Source organism: Saccopteryx leptura, chromosome 3, assembly GCF_036850995.1.
Source record: "Saccopteryx leptura isolate mSacLep1 chromosome 3, mSacLep1_pri_phased_curated, whole genome shotgun sequence".
Classification (NCBI taxonomy): domain Eukaryota; kingdom Metazoa; phylum Chordata; class Mammalia; order Chiroptera; family Emballonuridae; genus Saccopteryx; species Saccopteryx leptura.
This window is the reverse complement of record NC_089505.1, coordinates 337,138,835-337,159,569: the sequence shown is the minus strand read 5'-3', so window position 1 is coordinate 337,159,569 and position 20,735 is coordinate 337,138,835. Positions and strand designations below refer to the sequence as shown.

The 20,735-nt window shown below is 38.9% G+C and overlaps 3 protein-coding genes across 4 annotated transcripts in view; 1 reads left to right on the top strand and 2 right to left on the bottom strand.

The window, feature by feature from the left end:
- SPAG1 (sperm associated antigen 1) overlaps positions 1-6,434 on the bottom strand; it is an 84,284-nt gene extending 77,850 nt beyond the window's left edge. The window contains exons 1-2 of one of the 2 annotated variants that reach the window (XM_066379225.1): positions 6,365-6,434; positions 886-1,027 (exon numbers count right to left, since the gene is read on the bottom strand). In XM_066379225.1, coding sequence (XP_066235322.1) covers positions 886-1,025 — 140 coding nt within the window. In that variant the 5' untranslated portion in view covers positions 1,026-1,027; positions 6,365-6,434. Of the gene's footprint in view, positions 1-885; positions 1,028-5,208; positions 5,282-6,364 lie in introns of those variants that run through there. The other variant, XM_066379226.1, reaches the window with a different exon arrangement.
- Positions 6,435-9,091: 2,657 nt separating this feature from the next.
- LOC136401275 (DNA-directed RNA polymerases I, II, and III subunit RPABC4-like) lies at positions 9,092-18,313 on the bottom strand. The gene is made up of 3 exons (XM_066379235.1): positions 18,272-18,313; positions 10,235-10,327; positions 9,092-9,248 (listed from the first exon to the last, which is right to left on the bottom strand). Exons 1-3 carry the CDS (start codon positions 18,291-18,293, stop codon positions 9,226-9,228), a joined length of 138 nt encoding a protein of 45 aa, XP_066235332.1. The 5' UTR covers positions 18,294-18,313; the 3' UTR covers positions 9,092-9,225.
- Positions 18,314-19,301: 988 nt separating this feature from the next.
- Positions 19,302-20,430, top strand: LOC136401276 (DNA-directed RNA polymerases I, II, and III subunit RPABC4-like). The gene is made up of 3 exons (XM_066379236.1): positions 19,302-19,366; positions 19,701-19,793; positions 20,408-20,430. Exons 1-3 carry the CDS (start codon positions 19,306-19,308, stop codon positions 20,428-20,430), a joined length of 177 nt encoding a protein of 58 aa, XP_066235333.1. The 5' UTR covers positions 19,302-19,305.
- The last annotated feature ends 305 nt before the right edge of the window (positions 20,431-20,735 follow it).

Here is a 20,735-nt window from a genome sequence, read left to right as displayed (position 1 = left end):
ACTGTCATGGGGTTCTTAACCAGAGAAGGCCGATTCCCTGCCTCTGTTCCTACTTCCTGGCCTCCCCACCATTCCCTCCATGTGACCAGCTTGCAGTGAGTCCCCCAGATGGGACTGAAAGGAAGATGACTGAAAGGAAGATGACATTAAGTGAGAGAATACGAAAGAACTTTATCAGTGTAGAGTGGTGAGCTAACCTTACCTCCTACTGGCTGCTCTCACAGCTACTTTTTCCTATGCAATGTGAAGGATGCAAGAAAAATGCTCTCTTTAATACTAATTAGTAAGGTGACCAACTTTTTTACACTGAAAAGGAGGACAAAAATAAATCGAAGAAAACAATATCGTAAATAAAAGAAACATTTTATTCATTGCAACAATAATACACTATAACATGATAAATGCATAATAAAAACATTTCTAATATTTTATAATGTAATTATGCTTACATGCCTATTAATTTTTAATAATAATTGTAAGAAAAAAGTACTCATTTAGATACAAATACGTCTCATCACACCCAATGGATCGACTCTGCATCAATTGAATACGGACATTTACAGATTAGTCTTCCAATATCAAAAAGGAGGACATGTAGGAGGACACTTTTCAAGGGAGGACGGAACTTACAAAAGAAGGACTGTCCTCCCTAAAGGAGGATGATTGGTCACCTTATAATTAGCCCACGTCGCATGCTGGAAGTTGACCCAGCTGAACACTCCAAACCAACCACAGGATCAAAACCACTGTTTTGAAACCTAAGATGAGCAAATACAACAAACAATCTCAATATTTGAAATTTTCTTTCAATGTTTCTAATGTAGCTTCAACTTTTAGAAGGCAAGATTGACAGATTTAAACATGAACTGATTTTTAAATGCTTACCTAAGCACACAAAGAATTTTTTCCAAGTGTTTAACGTCTGAACATTTTTCAATATACTTGAAATCCAAGTGTTCAACAGGGATTTCGAATGTTTTTGTTGTTCCAAAGCCCCACAATGATGGATAATCTTTGGCAGTCATGGCTGAAACATAGTATAGGAAAACAGTTATGAATCTAATATATTTATATATAGTACTTAATTTAGAAGGTAATCATGTAGGTACTTCTATAATTATTTTTCATTTCTATGGCAAAGGAGATGGAGTGATTTTTCCAAGAGGGAAGACTACTGATTTTTTGTTGTTGTTGTTTTGTTTTGGGGTTGGTTTTTTTGTTGTTTTTTTTTTTACAGAGACAGAGAGAGAGTCAGAGAGAGGGATAGATAGAGACAGACAGACAGGAAGAGAGAGAGATGAGAAGCATCAATCATCAGTTTTTTGTTGCGACCCCTTAGTTGTTCATTGATTGCTTTCTCATATGTGCCTTGACCGCGGGCCTTCAGCAGACCGAGTAACCCCCCTTGCTCAAGCTAGCGACCTTGGGTCCAAGCTGGTGAGCTTTGCTCAAATCAGATGAGCCCATGCTCAAGCTGGTGACCTCAGGGTCTCGAGCCTGGGTCCTCCGCATCCCAGTCCGACACTCTATCCACTGCACAACTGCCTGGTCAAAACTACTGATTTTTAAACCGTCTCTCCCTCATAACAACAGCTAACATTTATGGAGCTAAATTGCTATGTACCAGTATGTCTTAGCTCACTTAATCTTACCTTAAACAATGTGGAAATAAAATAACAGCCCTGGGCCCTGGCCAGTTGGCTCAGTGGTAGAGCATCGGCCTGACGTGCAGGAGTCCCGGGTTCGATTCCTGGACAGGGCACACAGAAGAAGTGCCCATCTGCTTCTCCACCCCTCCCCCTCTCCTTCCTCTCTGCCTCTCTCTTCCCTCCCGCAGCCAAGGCTCCATTGGAGCAAAGATGGCCCAGGCGCTGAGGATGGCTCTGTGGCCTCTCTGCCTTAGGTGCTAGAATGACTCTGATTGCAACAGAACTACGCCCCAGATGGGCAGAGCATTGCCCCCTGGTGGGCGTGCAGGGTGGATCCTGATGGGGCACATGCAGGAGTCTGTCTGACTGCCTCCCCATTTCTGGCTTCGGAAAAATACAAAAAAAATAAAAATAAAAATAACAGCCCTGGCCAGGTAGCTCAGTTGATTAGAGTATTGTCCAGATATGTCCAGGTTGTGGGTTTGATCCCTGGAAAGGACACATACAAGAATCAATGCATACGTAAAAATAACAATAGATCAATATCTCTCTCACTCTCCCTCTCTCCCCTCTCTCTCTTTCAAAAAAAATAATAATAATGAAAAAAAGAAATACAATGACAAAGCAGGTTTTGGTGCTATAGAGGAAGGAGGTAGGAAAAAACCTTTCCCTATACCCTTTAAGTTCAGTAACTGAGCACTGTTAAACTGAGGAAACACATATTAACAAGAGAAATTTATATTTACATGAGCTTCACAAAAAAGTGAAAACCCAGGGAACTGTTCAACCTCGTAATCTACATACCATTTTAACAATGGGTGATAAATTGTGCAGAAGTAATTAGACAGGGAAAAAGAAGTTTTGACTTCTAAGAGAAAGTAAATATATGGGAAAAAACTAATGAAAGGGTTATTTTAGTAAGATTTGTTTATGCAGACTCATCTCAGCGCTGACTGTCCCTGGACCGTGATAGGGTTGTTCTCCTCCAGTATAGGAAAGAGGGAGGGGGAAACCTTCACAAAGGGAAATTTATGTCCTGCTCTTAAGTAGAAAGGGGGAGGACAGAGAGTTCTTCCTGTTAATTATTAATTTCTTCAGATCAAAATAATCTTTATGCCAAAATGTTCTATTAAAGGGTGGCATATTCTCATCAGCTTTAGTACTCAGTTTTTTAGGATATCTTTTAATGTTGACTTGAATGACCTGCTTCTACTTTAGCTGTTCAATTTCCAAACCATTCATGGTAGTTCAGCACAAAAATAACCCCCTTTCTGTGACTCTCCTTTTCATCCTCTTCCTGATTCCTGTAAGGACCAAGAGAAGATCAGAAAATAAGCAGGGCACTAATGGAACAGGGAACTTAAGGGTTACAGGCAGGTCCTGCTCCTGTTCTGTTAGGAATAACATGCCCAAGGTCGTTCAAGAAGCAGAGACAGATAGGGACTCTGGGAGGCTGAGAGAGAAGAAAAAAAAAAAAGAAAAAGAGACAAACGTTTGCATTCTATTGGTTAAAAGACCCTTATCAGAAGTTTAGGTTTGGAATTCGCCAATGAGCTAGACCCCAGCCCCTGTTGCTATGCTATGTGCAGCCCCCTTAGCAAATAGGTTACCGCCACATCTGCTTCTGTATTAGGCTTGCTTGCTTAGCTTATAAAAAGATTTAGCTGTGAGCGCTAGGTGCGATTCCCATCTGCAGCTCCTTGTGAGCACAGTGTCTCTGGACACCTCGGGAATTTGCCCCTGTGCAGGTAAAACTGGCCAATAAAGTTACATCTATACTCCTGAAAGTCTCCGACGTTTGTTCTTGTACCCGGTGGATGTTACAATTCCCTGTAGCCCACACTCATCAATGAATGGCTCCCAGATCTGTGCTTTAATGGCATTCTGTGCATACCTCTCTCATAGCACAGAGCATATTCGAACTGTTTCTCTTTCTGCTTTTCTAGATTGTGAGCTCTCACTTTATTCATCTTCATATCTGCAGGACTAACATAAGTAGTGCCTTATACCTCTTAAAAAACACTTGCTAAATTAAATTGGGAATAAGGAGGCCTTGTGGTTTCATTCTAATAATATTACTGCTAATGCTGATTGTGATAATAATAGTAACAAAAATATAGTTTTTAATGTGTGCTGGATACCATTTTAATTCTTACATCTATTACCTTATTTCATCCTTTAGCTACGGCATCAGGTTGGTTTTATTTTAAGCCAAGAAAAGTAATTGCCTGACCAGGCAGTGGCGCAGTGGATGGAGTGTCAGACTGGGATGCAAAGGACCCAGGTTAGAAACCCCAAGGTTGCCGGCTTAAGCGCAGGCTCACCTGGTTTGAGCAAGGCTCACCAGCTTAAACCCAAGGTCACTGCCTTGAGCAAGGGGTCACTTGGTCTGCCAGAACCCCCACTCCACCCCCCAGGTCAAGGCACATATGAGAAAGCAATCACTGAATAACTAAGGTGCCGCAGCAAAGAATTGGTGCTTCTCATCTCTCTCCCTTCCTGTCTGTCTCTGTCTGTCCCTCTCTCTGTCTCTGTAACACACACACACACACACACACACACACACACACACACACACAAAGTAATAACAGTCAACATTTATGGAGCTAAATTTCTATACATTATAAATTATATCATTTAATCTCCAAAATCACTCTCACGAAGGATATTAATAATGGCTTTCATGTTATAGATGAGGAAGTTGATGTTTCAAGTATCTAAACTGTCCAAGGTCATAGAGCTGTAAGCTGTGAACTGAGGATTTGATCTCAGTAGGCAGCTAATACCCACATACTCAATCATCATACCCATGCTTTTCAAATTGGAAATGGCAACCCATGAAATCATTTTAGTGAGTTTCAATCAGCATTTTTTACACTGAGATAGAACATACCATTAAAGTTAATATTGCTCGGCAAAACTTTTATCTCGTGTCTATACAAACAAATGATGAAGATGTGTACATATAAACGCACATGTTGCAAAGAAAAACATTATTTCTTATTGAGAGTCATTGCAAAAGATTTTTAAAAATCAGTGCACTAACACACATTAGGTGATAAATTTTAAAATAAGTAGCAACAATGGGTCTAATTCATTTTAAGAATTTCCTTCAGCATGAATCCTCTGGGAGTCTGGTCATGTATCAGACCTCCGCAGAAAAAAAAGATGCTCTATCAGCTTCACCTCCATATTCCTGCTGGCTTTGACTTGGGTATAGAACACAGATAACACTTCTTCAGCATATGGATGACACACAGCCAAGAAATGGGGTTGTGGCTCTCACACCATACTGACAGGGTCCAGTATAATGAATGGCTCCGATCACATGGATAACTTTAACAATGGAAGTTACAGGAAAGCAACATGAAGGACCTTTAGCCTGACCAGGCAGTGGGACAGTGGATAGGGAATTGACCAGGAAGCTAGGACCAGGTTCAAAACCCCAAGGTTGCTGGCTTAAGTGCAGGCTCACTAGCTTGAGTGTGGGGTCGCTGGCTTGAGTGAGGGATTATACACATAAACTTATGGTCACTGGCTTGAACAAAAGGTCACTGACCCAGGTGGAGTCCCTTGGTCAAGGCACATATCAGAAAGCATTCACTGAACAACTAAGGTGGTGTAACTGTGAGCTGATGCTTCTCATCTCTCTCCTTCCCTTCCTGTCTGTCTCTCTAAAAAACAAAAACAAAACAAAACAAATAAAAACCTTTAAATAATTGATGCTGCCCAGAATAGAATCAGTTACCTTAGGAGAATTTTCCAAAGAGCTGAAGGATCTTTAATGGGAGAGATTTAAGCATCTAATGGGATGAAAATAGATTACCTCAGATTGAAGGTATCTTGTAACCCCTGAGATTTTATGATTTGAATAAAATATAGTGAAAAACATTTGAAATGATACCCATCTCTTACCTAGTCAGACAAATTTCATTCTGGACACTTTTACATTTCTCTGAGAATTATTTTTGAAAACTACCATTTTTTGGAGGGATACACATTCTCAAGACCACTAAACATTAATTCTCAAGTTCTAAAATACAAGTTATAGAATACTTGATTTGCTCTCATTACAACTCTCCCACATATTTTCATTTGTCTCTGAATAGGAAAACCTTTGGTCCCAGTTACATTTAATTTCCCCCTCATCGTCCTGATCCACATCCATTTCCTATATTTCTTACTGGGTTTATCAATAATACCTCCAGTGGAAAATGCGATGAACTAGTAACAGGAAAATCGTTACCCCGCCCATCTTCCTCCTAAGCTTTCCGGCATCCACAGGGCCCAGCGCCCCCTGCCTCGGGAGGCCGAAAGGAAACGCAGTCCTCGGCCGTAGCAACGGTTTCTATGTACAACGGGGCCCAAGGCCGCGGAGAGTCTGGAGCCGATCCCGACGCTCTACAGCCAACCCGCAACGGTCAAGGGATACGTTAGGACCCTATTAAATTGCTCCTCATCCCCTGGCTTTGGTCACCAGAACTTGTCGCCCCTGGTGGGTCCCGGGAACCTCTGAGTTGCGACCCCACCCCAACATCTATGGAAACAAAAGTTCGCCGATTTCTTTCCCCAACCAGGAAGGACGTTCACGCCACACCGCGCTCCCTCGCTGAAGTCCCACAGTGCATTTGCTCCTCAGTATCCGCCTTTCACCCCGGCTCGGAGAAAGGAACTGCTCTGGCAGACGGAGCTCACTCCAGGGGGTAGGTACTCACCTGGTTCTCAGACCCGGCCACCGCCAAGCTGACCAGCTGCGCGGCAGGTGCAGAGGGGGGCGTGTCGCACCGAAGGGCGAGGAGATAATCGCCGGGGGCGGAGATTAGGCTCTCTGCCGGATGATTGGCTAGTTCCGGACCTGCCATTCTGAAAACTGGCCACATACGCTCCAGCTACACCAGGAACAGGGACCATTCAGGGTAAAATAACGAGGGAGGTATGAGAAAAGAAGTAACAAAAAACTCAGATGCTGCAACAAAGAATTGATGCTTCTCTTCTGCCTTCTTGTCTGTCCCTATCTGTCCCTCTCTCTCTTCTGTTTCTGTCATACACACACACACACACACACACACACACACACACACACACACAGTTAACACTGCCAGTTAACAAGCGATATGTCTTCTTCCTTAAGACTGGTTATTTCTAGTCCTGGCCAGTTGGCTCAGTGGTAGAGCATCGGACTGGCCTGTGGATGTCTGGGCTTGATTCTTCCTGGTCAGGACACACTGGAAAAGCGACCATCTGCTTCACCACCCCTATGCCTCTCCTCTTTCTCTCTCTCCTCCTACCACAGCCATGTCTCAATTGATTTGAGCATGTTGGCCCTAGGCGCCTCCACCTCACACCCTTAAAAAAAAAAAACAGCTCAGGTGTGAGCATGGCCCCAGCTGGGCAGAACATCAGCCTCAGAAGGGGGTTGCCAGGTGGATCCTCATAGGGGAGTCTGTCTAACTCCCCTCCTCTCACTTAAAAAAAGGAAGAAGAAAAGAAGACTGCTTGCATCTTATTTCATCTAGTATGTTTGAATATTTTCATACCGTCAATCTTTGAAGATAGGTTCAGTTTAAAAGCACTGTACTGACCATTAGTAACTCTTCCTTTGACAATGAAGCTGAAGTTAAAAGTAATAGTTACTGGTCATTGAGTAGCAGGCTGGCTGTGAACCTACTTCCATGCATTTCTCATGGATATGCAAGTCCACAATAATTGGTAAGCAGCTTAATTGGGAAAAGTTATGTGTTAATTTCAAACCCAGATTTTTATATTTGCAAAGATTTTTATATTTCAAAAGAATCTTTTAAAAACAATTTTATATCTATTTCAGCATTTTTCTTTCTTAAAATTGCCTAGATAAGCAAGAGATAAAATTCCTTCCATTTTATAGATAGAGACACAGAATCCTCCATGGCTATGAGTTCCAATGGTAATATATTTTCTTTTTTTTTTTTTAAGTAATTTTTAATTATTTATTTATTCATTTTAGAGAGGAGAGGGAGAGACAGAGAGGAGAGACAGAGAGAGAGAAAGGGGGAGGAGCTGGAAGCATCAACTCCCATATGTGCCTTGACCAGGCAAGCCCAGGGTTTCGAACCGGCAACCTCAGCATTTCCAGGTTGAAGTTTTATCCACTGCGCCACCACAGGTCAGGCAGTAATATATTTTCTTTTAAACAGCAGTCTACTTAACCAAATATCAATATTCCATTGAATTACTGATAAACAAGGGACTTATGATGGAATTAGAGCAATTAATAGCACCAGTATCCAATGATGGGGTTTGTTTAGTGAACTGTCATAAAGAGATACTTTATTTGTTGGAAACCTTCTTTTCTCTAAAAGTGACAAGGTCAAGAAGGAATACATAAGAATTACAAAATTATGAAAGTGCTGTTTAAAGGAAAACCTGAACCAAGGAATCACTCTTTAAAATTCTAGCATGGTGGTACTTCGTATAGCATATAACAAATCTATAGAACTTAGTATTTGAGAATGGTAGTAAATACTGGTGTTCTTTAAAAATAGCATAATTTTTTTTAATGTCAGAGACACACATAGCTGCTAATAAATTTGGAATATTTCAGATCTTCATAATTAACATCAGGGGAAGCCAACATGACATTACATAATGATGAAATCCTGGAGCTGATGAGGTATCTGATTATCAATATCCCTAAAATCAAGATTAATGTTTTAAAGATGAATTCAGTGTAAACTAATACCTATTCTTTTTATACCTTCAGAGCAGATATCTTTTTCAATTATTTTTATTTATTCATTTTTTTAGAGAAGACAGAGAGAGAGAGAGAGAGAGAAGGGGGGGAGAAGCAGGAAGGAAGCATCAACTCCCATATGTGCCTTGACCAGGCAAACCCAGGGCCCCGAACCGGCAACCTCAGCATTCCAGGTTGATGCTCCATCCACTGCACCACCACAGGTCAGGCGAGAGCAGATCTCTTTACTTTAATGAATGATTACACCTGGAACTGCACCTGCCATAATAGTCTTCATCTTCTTTTCATGGGGGTAATTTTCCCTTACTGAAAGCAACCATTAGTTTCTTTTCCCTCACCCAAGATTTAAAAGAGTCCAGCATTATATAACACATACAGAAAGGCCTACTTCAAGTTAACATTTGAAAAATATAATTCCAAATGATGCTATGCACACTGACAGAAAGAGCACTGTTAGACTCCATACAAAATGATGCCAGAGACCTTACAAACAGATGATAATAGAAAACAATGGCTTCCAAGGAATTTAATCAGACCTTTAGAGAGCCCTAGAAATCTTTATTTTTAATGAGGGCTCCAACAATTCTAGGCTTTGATTAAACATGTGGTTTGGGGAAGCATATTTACCCCTCCTTGTGTCGGATGATAAATACTATAAAATTAAATTACAAATCATGTAATCAAACAAAAGTTTATTTATGTAAACTATCAAAGGATATCTAAAGTTTTTAAAAATGAAATCGTGTATATGGTTATATTCATAAAAATAAGTACACTAATCAAACGCTATACAACATTAACAGCAAATCTGAACTCAAACAAAGATATTCCTCTGCCGTCCATGTTTCATCGAGCATCAAACACCACCACTGTATTAAAATGAGTTAAGGACAAAAAAATTATTTAAGAATTATGTAAAAGACTTAATACTTCAAAGTCACTTTCTCTTTACAATAAATTAGTTTGTTATTTAATCTAAAATGCTCAAAAGTATGGAATCCATCACTAAGAATGAAAACTGGAAATAAACATTTTTAAAAAGCCATTTCAACTTTTATTACACTGAAGCAATATTAAAGGTGATAACTTATTCATTTAAAAACTATTGTCAATTGGCCCTGGCCGGTTGGCTCAGTGGTAGAGCGTCGGCCTGGCGTGCAGGAGTCCCGGGTTTGATTCCCGGCCAGGGCACACAGGAGAAGCGCCCATCTCTTCTCTACCCCTCCCCCTCTCATTCCTCTCTGTCTCTCTCTTCCCCTCCCACAGCCAAGGCTCCATTGGAGCAAAGTTGACCCGGGCTCTGAGGAGGGCTCTATGGCCTCTGCCTCAGGGGCTAGAATGGCTCTGGTTGCAACAGAGCGACGCCCCAGATGGACAGAGCATCGCCCCCTGGTGGGCGTGCCTGGTGGATCCCGGTCAGGCACATGAAGGAGTCTGTCTGCCTCCCCGTTTCCAACTTCAGAAAAATACAAAAAAAAAAAAAAAAAGATAAAAACTATTGTCAATTACAATATAACAATTTTCTCTCACTCTTTCCACTAATTTGTAAGCCTCCATTTGTCCATTAGCCCATTTGTGTTTGTCTTTTTATAATTTAGTAAATGAGTACTTAGTTATATGCAGATTCCCTGAAAAATAGACTAATGAGAACAAAAATCAAGTAGTTTTCAGACTATATATAGTATGTGACTACACACTGGCATACTGGTCCATGAAAAAGCTGATCATGTCTCTTCTTTGGTATGAGTAATCCAAAAGTTACTACCATTTTTACTAGGAATTAGTCTTTGACTATCATCCCAAGCATTCGTAACTTCCTCCTACCTCATATTAGAAAGCAGAGTTTAAAGGATACATCGTTTAGTCCTTTTCTTGTACATTATTCTGTGTCCACATTCTCTGCATCTGATTGGTCCCCAGGATTTTATTTCATTTTCTCTGTGACAGTCTACAAAAGAAAACACATTAATTCAGGATCTAAAAGGAAAATATTAAAGACTAGCAAATTATCTTAACCAAACTTTTCACCTAAAGCACTGAAAAATAGTCAATCTCAAGGGTATCTGTTATCACCAATATGCTAAGGGAAAAAAGAAAATAGAGTTTGGCACGCTCTTTTTCTAGTAGAGAAAATGAAATGTTGAGAGGATTTTTATATTTACTAAAGTGTTCTGCTTTATAACTTTAATGATGAGTGACTCATTTAAGCCAAACAGAAAATAATTTTTTTTAATAATTTTATTTTTTTAAAGGGGCAACATCAATAAATCAAGATACATATATTCAAAGATAACAAGTCCAGGTTATCTTGTCGTTCAATTATGTTGCATACCCATCACCCAAAGTCAGATTGTCCTCTGTCACCTTCTATCTAGTTTTCTTTGTGCCCCTCCCCCTCCCCCTTTCCCTTTCCCTTTCTCCCCTCCCCCCGTAACCACCACACTCTTATCAATGTCTCTTAGTTTAACTTTTATGTCTCACCTACGTATGGAATAATGCAGTTTCTGTTTTTTTCTGATTTACTTATTTCACTTCATATAATGTTATCAAGATCCCACCATTTTGCTGTAAATGATCCGCTGTCATCATTTCTTATGGCTGAGTAGTATTCCATAGTGTATATGTGCCACATCTTCTTTATCCAGTCGTCTATTGATGGGCTTTTTGGTTGTTTCCATGTCCTGGCCACTGTGAACAATGCTGCAATGAACATGGGGCTGCATGTGTCTTTACATATCAATGTTTCTGAGTTTTGGGGGTATATACCCAGTAGAGGGATTGCTGGGTCATAAGGTAGTTCTATTTTCAGTTTTTTGAGGAACCACCATACTTTCTTCCATAATGGTTGTACTACTTTACATTCCCACCAACAGTGGATGAGGGTTCCTTTTTCTCCACAGCCTCTCCAACATTTGCTATTACCTGTCTTGTTAATAATAGCTAATCTAACAGGTGTGAGGTGGTATCTCATTGCAGTTTTGATTATCATTTCTCTAATAGCTAAAGAAGATGAGCATCTTTTCATATATCTGTTGGCCATTTGTATTTCTTCCTGGGAGAAGTGTCTGTTCATGTCCTCTTCCCATTTTTTTATTGGATTGTTGGTTTGTTTGTTATTGAGTTTTATGAGTTCTTTGTATATTTTGGATATTAGGCCCTTATATGAGCTGTTGTTTGAAAATATCATTTCCCATTTAGTTAGCTTTCTGTTTATTTTGTTATCAGTTTCTCTTGCTGAGCAAAAACGTCTTAGTCTGATGTAGTGTCCCATTCATTAATTTTTGCCTTCACTTCTCTTGCCTGTGGAGTCAAATTCATAAAATGCTCTTTAAAACCCAGGTCCATGAGTTTAGTACCTATGTCTTCTTCTATGTACTTAATTGTTTCAGGTCTTATGTTTAGATCTTTGATCCATTTTGAGTTAATTTTAGTACAGGGGGACAAACTGTAGTCCAGTTTCATTCTTCTGCATGTGGCTTTCCAGTTTTCCCAGCACCATTTATTGACGAGGCTTTCTTTTCTCCATTGTGTGTTGTTGGCCCCTTTATCAAAAATTATTTGACTATATATATGTGGTTTTATTTCTGGGTTTTCTATTCTGTTCCATTGGCTTGAGTGTCTACTTTTCTGCCAATACCATGCTGTTTTGATTGTCGTGGCCCTATAATATAGTTTGATGTCAGGTATTGTAATGCCCCCAGCTTCATTCTTTTTCTTTAGGATTGCTTTGGCTATTTGGGGTTTTTTATAATTCCATATAAATCTGATAATTTTTTGCTCTATTTCTTTAAAAAATGTCATTGGAATTTTGATGGGAATTGCATTAAATTTGTATATTGCTTTGGGTAATATGGCCATCTTGATTATATTTATTCTTCCTAACCAAGAACAAGGTATATTCTTCCATCTCATTATATCTTTTTCAATTTCCCTTAACAATGGTTTATAGTTTTCATTATATAAGTCCTTTACATTCTTTGTTATGTTTATTCCTAAGTATTTTATTTTTTTTGTTGCAATCGTGAAGGGGATTATTCTTTTGAGTTCGTTCTCAATTGTTTCATTGTTGGCATATAGAAAGGCTATTGACTTCTGTATGTTAATTTTGTATCCTGCAACCTTACTGTATTGGCTTATTGTTTCTAGTAGTCTTTTTGTGGATTCTTTAGGGTTTTCTATGTATAGGATCATATCATCTGCAAAAAGTGATACCTTTACTTCTTCTTTTCCGATATGGATGCCTTTTATTTCTTTGTCTTGTCTGATTGCTCTGGCTAGAACCTCTAGTACCACATTAAATAAGAGTGGAGAGAGTGGACAACCCTGTCTTGTTCCTGATTTAAGGGGGAAAGCCTTCAGTTTTGTGCCATTTAATATGATGTTAGCTGATGGTTTATCATATATGGCCTTTATCATGTTGAGATATTTTCCTTCTATACCCATTTTGTTGAGAGTCTTAAACATAAAATTGTGTTGTATTTTATCAAAAGCCTTTTCTGCATCTATTGATAAGATCATGTGGTTTTTGTCCTTTGTTTTGTTGATATGGTGTGTTACGTTAACCGTTTTACGTATGTTGAACCATCCTTGAGATTCTGGGATGAATCCCACTTGATCATGATGTATTATTTTTTTAATATGTTGTTGTATTCGATTTGCTAGTATTTTGTTTAGTATTTTAGCATCTGTATTCATTAGAGATATTGGTCTGTAGTTTTCTTTTTTTGTGCCATCCTTGCCTGGTTTTGGTATGAGGGTTATGTTGGCCTCATAAAATGTGTTTGGAAGTATTGCTTCTTCTTCAATATTTTGGAAGACTTTGAGTAGAATAGGAACCAAGTCTTCTTTGAATGTTTGATAAAATTCGCTGGTATAGCTGTCAGGCCTGGACTTTTATTTTTGGGGAGGTTTTTAATGGTTTTTTCTATTTCTTCTCTACTAATAGGTCTGTTTAGGCTTTTTGCTTCTTCTTGACTCAGTCTAGGAAGGTTATATTGTTCTAGGAATTTATCCATTTCTTCTAGGTTGTTGAGTTTGGTGGCATAAAGTTTTTCATAGTATTCTACAATAATTCTTTGTATATCTATGGTGTCCGTGGTGATTTCTCCTCTTTCATTTTGGATTTTGTTTATATGAGTTCTTTCTCTTTTTTCCTTGGTAAGTCTTGCCAAGGGTTTGTCAATTTTGTTGATCTTTTCAAAGAACCAGCTCCTTGTTCTATTAATTTTTTCTATAGTTTTTCTGTTCCCTATTTCATTTATTTCTGCTCTGATTTTTATTATCTCCTTTCTTCGGCTGGTTTAGGGTTGTCTTTGTTCTTCTTTTTCTAGTTCCTTAAGGTGTGAAGTTAAGTGGTTCACTTGGGCTCTCTCTTCTTTGTTCATATATGCCTGAAGTCATATGAACTTCCCTCTTATCACTGCTTTTGCTGCATCCCATAGATTCTGATATGTCGTATTGTCATTTTCATTAGTCTGTATATATCTTTTGATCTCTGCACTTATTTATTCTTTGACCCATTCATTTTTTAAAAGTATGTTGTTTAGTTTCCACATTTTTGTGGGATTTTTTCCTCTTTTTTGCAGTTGAATTCTAGTTTCAAGGCTTAATGATGAGAAAATATGCTTGGTACAACTTCGATTTTTCTGAATTTGCTGATGTTGTTTTTGTGGCCCAACATATGGTCAATTCTTGAGAATGATCCATGTACACTGGAGAAAAATGTATACTCAGTCACTTTGGGATGAAATGTCCTGTAGATGTCTATCATATCCAAGTGCTCTAGTGTTTTGTTTAAGGCCACTATGTCTTTGTTGATTCTCTGTTTGGATGACCGATCTAGAGCCGTCAGCGGTGTATTGAGGTCTCCAAGTATGATTGTATTTTTGTCAGTTTTTGTTTTAAGGTCAATAAGTAGCTGTCTTATATATTTTGGTGCTCCTTGGTTTGGTGCATATATATTAAGAATTGTTATGTCTTCTTAATTCAGTGTCCCCTTAGCCATTATGAAATGGCCATTTTTGTCTCTGAGTACTTTTGCTGTCTGTAGTCAGCATTATCAGATATGAGTATTGCTACACCTGCTTTTTTTTGGATGTTATTTGCTTGGAGTATTGTTTTCCAGCCTTCACTGTGAATTTGTTTTTATCCGTGTTACTTAGATGAGTTTTCTGTAGGCAGCATACAGTTGGATTTTCTTTTTTAATCCATTCTGCTACTCTGTGCCTTTTTATTGGTGAGTTTAATCCGTTTACATTTAGTGTAATTATTGACACTTGTGAGTTCCCTATTGCCATTTTATATATTGCTTTCTGTTAGTTTTGTGTCTTGTTTGATCCTTCTCTTTCATTTTTCTATCTTTTGTTTTTATTTGGTTGTATTCCATACATCTTTCCTCTGTTGCTATCTTTTTTATCTCATGTGCTTCTGTGGTGGTTTTTTTCAATGGTGGTTACCTTTAAGTAATGAAAAGGGTCCTACCCTGTTCATTGTACCGAACTATTTTGTGAGTACTTTTGCACTCCATCGTCCTTTGCTACTGTTAATCTCCATCCTCTCCCGCCCTTTCTTTTTGTTGTTGTCACAGTTTAAATTTTGTTTTATTGTGTTCTTCTTGGAGCTTTTATTGGTGGCTTTGTTTTTTTTTTTTTTTCTTTGTATCTGATTGGAGAACCCCCTTTAGTAATTCCTGGAGTGGGGGTTTTCTGATGATAAATTCCCTCATCTTTTCTGTATCTGTGAATGTTTTTATTTCTCCTTCATATTTGAAGGATAGCTTTGATGGGTATAGTATTCGTGGCTGAAAGTTCCTCTCTTTCAGGACTTTAAGTATTGGGGTCCACTCTCTTCTAGCTTGTAGAGTTTCTGCTGAGAAATCTGATGATAATCTAATGGGCCTTCCTTTATATGTTGTATTCTTCTTTTCCCTGGCTGCCTTGAGAATTTTTTATTTGCCATTGGTTTGTGCCAATTTCATTATGATGTGCCTTGGAGTAGGTTTGTTGGGGTTAAGAAAACTCGGAGTTCTGTTTGCTTTTGGAATTTGAGGCTTTAGTTCTTTTCACAGGCTTGGGAAGTTCTCATCTATTATTTGTTTGAGTATGTTCTCCATTCCATTTTCTCTCTCTTCTCCCTCTGATATACCTATTATTCTTATGTTATTCTTTTTGATGGAGTCAGATAATTCTTATAGGGCTATCTCATTTTTTTAAATTTTTGAGTCTCTTTCTTCTTCTCTCTGTTGTGCCTCAAGTTGCTTGTCTTCTATTTCACTAATCCTCTCTTCTATCTGACCTGTTCTATTAGCTAAACTTGTTACTTTGTTTTTCAGCTCGTGAATTGAGTTTTTCATCTCTGTTTGATTTGTTTTTATAGTTTCAATTTCCTTCGAAATATATTCTTTGTGTTCATTGAGTTGTTTTCTGAGCTCCCTAAATTGCCTTTCTGTGTTTTCTTGTATATCTTGGAGGATTTTTAGAATTTCTATCTTGAATTCTCTGTCATTTAGCTCCAAGGTTTCCAATATATTAAATTTTTTCTCCATAGATTTTTCCTCATCTAGCTGGGTTACCTCTCTTTCTTTTGTATCCATGATATTCGATTTTCTCTTCCTTAATGGAATCTGAGGGTGGTTTTGTTGATAGTATTAATGAGATTTAATAAAGAATTAAAAGTTAAAAAATCAAAAATCAAAAAAAGTTGTTGTTTTTTTAAAAAATTAATAATTAAATAAAGAAAAATAAAATAAAATAAAAATTAAAAAAAAGGAAATTATACGCCCCCTCCTTTTTTCCTCTTCTCTCCTCTCCCCTCTTTCTTGAGATAATCTTGTGGTGAACTGTGAATTATAACAAACAATGCCTGTAATGGAGGGCCTGAATTGGGGAGAAGTAATAAAGGGGAAAAAAACAAAAAACAAACAAACAAAAAAAGGGGGGTATGGACCCACAAAAAGAAAATAAGAAAAAAATTTGGGTCAAGAATAAAATGATTTGCTTTTAGGTGTTGGTTGACTAAGAGTTATGATGAGAGGAATAAGAGGGAAACAGGAAAATGGGGGGGACAAATTAAAAAATTACTATTTTATTTAGTGGAACAAGAACTAGATAAAATGGAGAGCCAGGGATGGGAGCACTGCTAGTGAGTTAAAAAGGTGAAGTAAAAACCCCCCAAAATGCCACAAACATAAGTTTGAGTCCCAGATAAGATAATTTGTTTGTTATTGAGGTTTGAATGAGAGGAGATGTAAAGGAGAAAGGAAGAAACTAATATAGAGGGAGAAAAGAAAGAGAGAGAGAGAGAGAGAGAAAGAAGAGGGAACCACTAAAAGAAGAAAAAAGAAAAAGGAGGAGAGAGAGAGAGAGTTAAGGGTTTTGGAGTGCAACCCTCATAAAGAGAAAGGAAGAGGAAAGAAAAGATAATGGGAGATGTAACACTTATGGGTAGTGTAGTTCAAGGAGAGGAGAGAGTAAGACCAGCAGAGAGTTAATTGGCCAAATTGGAGGAGGAAAAAAAATATCAAGAATGAAGATAAGAGAAACAAACGAACAAATATAATAAAATGGGATAGGTTATAAAGTCTGCAGATTATTCTTGATTTTGAGAGGTTATCTTCTTGCTTTTTCTTTTCTCTCCCTCTTCCTGGTCGGTGACTCTGTACCCCGGGTTCTGCCCCTTTGGCACGCTCAGGTAGAGGTTTGCAGTTGATAAGTCTCTATGGCGATGTCATGTATTGTGCTTCAGTCTTGTTGGCAGTCGAGGCTCATTAGCATTTATAGGCTCTGACAGTGAGAGAGTCTGTGTTCCTGGAGCCTTTCTCCTAGTCTTTCCTTCCTCAATTAGTAGCCTGATAATCCAGCTATGGGGTTGCTGCTGCCTCTGCCTGGATAGTAAGAGGCTCAAAAAGCTGGCAACTCCCCACTCTATTCCCACTCAGCACAGGGCTCTGGGTAAGGCTCAGTCAGTCAGAGCTGCTAGCATAATCAGACGGGGCTTCCGCCCACTCAATGACCTCTGGCTCTGCCACTCTGTCCGGTAACACGGGCTGGTGCCCACTCCCGAGGCGCTTGGAGGAAACTCTCGCTCACTATCTGCGTGCGCAGACCAGGATATCAGGCCGGCAGTCTCACACTCTGAGTGAAACCTCCTCCCGCACGGAAAAGTTCCAGCATTGGAATTGGCTTTCACTCCTTTCCTGTGCGTGGCTTTTTCAGGGCACTGTGGTGGCCTGGAGATTCCGCTTTTGGCCCACACAAAGGCCCCTGACTCTGCTCCTCTGTGGGATAACACGGGCACCCACTCCTGAGGTGCTGGGAGGAGTCTCTTGCCCACTCTTCGTGCGTGCCGACCAGGATATCAGGCTGGCTGTGTCTCCCTCTGAGTGAAACCCCCACCCGTACAGAAAAGTTCTAGCATTGGAATTGGCTCTCGCTCCTTCCCGTGCACAGCTTTTTCAGGGCTCTGGGGCAGCCCAGAGATTCCGCACACAAAGGCCCCTGACTCTCCCTCTCTGTGGGGTAACACGAGTGCCCACTGCTGAGGCACTCAGAGGAATCTCTCGCCCACTATTTGCGCGTGCCGACCCGGAGATCAGGGAAAATGGCTGCCCCGCTTGTCTTTCTTTGTCTGGGTTTGGCGCGAGTGTTAGCTTGTATTGCCTGGGTTGCCACAAGAACAGTTTTTCCTCGGCTTGGATCTCCGTGCCACAGCCTGGTTCAGCCATTTGTGCCGCGGCCTGGATCTATTCACCCCCTTTGCCCGCCTTAGTTTCTATATTCTCAGTTCCTAGTGAAAGCAGCCCTGTTTAGGTTAGTGAGGAAGGCGGAGCATTTCTTACTCCCTATTTCCTTCGGGGTTTGATTATATATTTAGCCAATTTTTCACTTGACCATACCTTCGGGTGTATTGCGAAACATCTGGAGGCTCCAAGGATAGGTTTTTCTGTTTCTGGTTGAAGATCTTGTTGAGTTTTGGGGGAGATTTATTGGTATTGCTTCCTACCGCGCCATTGCTCTGATGTCATCTCTGCTTTACTTTTCTGATAAATGAAAACAGACAAAGGCAAACAAATTTCCATGGTCCAATGTCAGAAAATACCCGCCTATCTCTCACGCTCAGTCTGGGACCCTCTGCCACTCCCAAACCGGAAGGAACAATGGGGGCAGGGGCGGAGATTCCAAGCATCACACGCCAGCGCCGGAAGTCAGTTGCGACTCAACGCCGAGTCGCAATCCGGTTTGCAAGTGCAAAGAGAGGAGTTAGTTTCTCCGCGTTGTGTGTTATGGTGGGTAGGAGGTTTACTGGTTGGGATTTGTAGGGGTGTAATTGAGCCCAGACTGGAAAAACGTTTGGAGCTTAAAGGTCCCGGATGGGGTTAGATTTGGGAGAGACTGGGAATAGGGTGGATGCTGTTAGCCATTTGCCTGGCTTCTTTCAGTTTAGCTGTTTTAGCTATTGGGAGTGATTTTAGTATTCTTCCCTCATCTTCTGGTGCGTGTCTCTGTTGAGAGGTAATTTTTTTACTGCATTCTGCAGAACTTTGGAAAAAAACTTGTGCTTTGGCTGAATGAGAACTTGAGTTCTTAATTCCTCTGCCTCCTGGTAATCCTACACATATTAACTGCTCTAAGCCTGGGCTTCTTCTTCTGTAAGATAAAAGTAATACCTTCTAGGAGTGCTGTAAAGATTATAATAAAATAATGTATAAATGAAATAACATTTGTTATTGTGTCCAGTTTGGGGCTTACTGCGCGATACTGGTGTTTTTTGTATGTTTCGTCCTTTAGACCTATGCATAGTTTTTAAAAAAGTATGGTTTAGGCATTGGAACCTTTTTAGCTCTCTCTGAGAAAAATTAGGCCTGGTTGGGTTTGTGAGGAACCCTTTTGAGATATTCAGTATTTTAATCTTTCATTTTAGGGACTAACAATGGACACCCAGGAGGATGTCCGACCCCCAAAGGAGCAGCCAATGATATATATCTGTGGAGGTAAGAGTAGCATTTGCATAAAGTAAGGGTATTTTACTCGAGTTTTTAAAAATTATTTTCTGTTTGGCTTAAATGAGTCACTCATAGTTAAAGTTATAAAGCAGAACACTTTAGTAACCATAAAAATCCTCTTAAGATTTCGTTTTCTCTACTAGGAAAAGTGTATGTCAAACTCTGTTTTCTTTACCCCTTAGCATTTTGGTAATAATGCACATACCCTTGAGATTGAGTATATTTTATTTAGTGCTTAGGGTGAAAAATGTGGTTAAAAGATAATTTGCTAGTCTGTAATGTTTTCCTTTTACATACTGAATTAATGTGTTTTCTTTTGTAGACTGTCAAAGCGAAAATGAAATAAAATCCAGAGATCCAATCATATGCAGAGAATGTGGATACAAAATAATGTACAAGAAAAGGACTAAACAATGTATCCTTTAAACTATGCTTTCTACTATGAGGTAGGAGGAAGTTAATTCTTGGGTTAATAAAGAGTAATTTCTGGTAAAAAATGGTAGTAACTTTTGGATTACTCATTCCAAAAAAAAAAAAAAAAAAAGACATAATCAGCTTTTTCATGGACCAGTATGCCATTGTGTAATACTATACTTTATAATCATAATACTAGTTGATTTTTGTTCTTCTTAGTCTATTTTGCAGGGAATCTACATATAACTAAGTACTCATTGACCAAATTATAGAAAGGCAAATACAAATGGGCTATGTATGCATGCTATCTAATGGACAAATGGAGGTTTACAAATTAGTTTCAAGACTGAGAGCAAGTTATTATATAGTAATTGACAATAGTTTTTAAATTAATAAGTTATCACCTTTAACCTTGCTTCAGTGTAATAAAAGTTGAAATGCCTTTTAAAAAAATTTTATTTACAGTTTTCATTCTTAGTGATGGATTCCATACTTTTGAGCATTTTACATTAAATAACAAACTAGCTTATTGTCAAGAGAAAGTGACTTCGAAGTATTAAGTCTTTTTATATAGTTCTTAAATACGTTTTTTGTCCTTAATGCATTTTAATACAGTGGTGGTATTTGATGCTCGATGAAACATGGATGGAATAAGAATATCTTTGTTCATGTTTGGATTTGCTGTTAATGTTGTACAGCTTTTGATTAGTGTACTTATCTTTATGAATATAACCATATATACACAATTTTATTTTTAAAAACATATTTAGGTGTCTTTTAATAGTTTACATAAATAAAATTTTGTTTGATTACATGATTTGTAATTTAATTTTTTGGTATTTGTCATCTGACACAATGAGGGTCAAAGATGCTTCCACAAACCACACTTTTAATCAAAGCTTAGAATCATTGGAGCCCTTGTTGAAAATAAAGATTTCTAGGA

Excerpts from the sequence above, each read along its gene's own strand:
- LOC136401276 (XM_066379236.1), top strand. The coding sequence starts at position 19,306 with ATGGACACCCAGGAGGATGTCCGACCCCCAAAGGAGCAGCCAATGATA. Across the intron at positions 19,367-19,700 it reads AATGATATATATCTGTGGAG|ACTGTCAAAGCGAAAATGAA; the intron begins GTAAGAGTAGCA and ends TTTCTTTTGTAG. Across the intron at positions 19,794-20,407 it reads CAAGAAAAGGACTAAACAAT|TGGTGGTATTTGATGCTCGA; the intron begins GTATCCTTTAAA and ends ATTTTAATACAG.
- LOC136401275 (XM_066379235.1), bottom strand. The coding sequence starts at position 18,293 with ATGTTTCGCAATACACCCGAAG. Across the intron at positions 10,328-18,271 it reads GTTTCGCAATACACCCGAAG|ACTGTCACAGAGAAAATGAA; the intron begins GTATGGTCAAGT and ends TTTCTTTTGTAG. Across the intron at positions 9,249-10,234 it reads CAAGAAAAGGACTAAACGAT|TGGTGGTGTTTGATGCTCGA; the intron begins GTATCCTTTAAA and ends ATTTTAATACAG.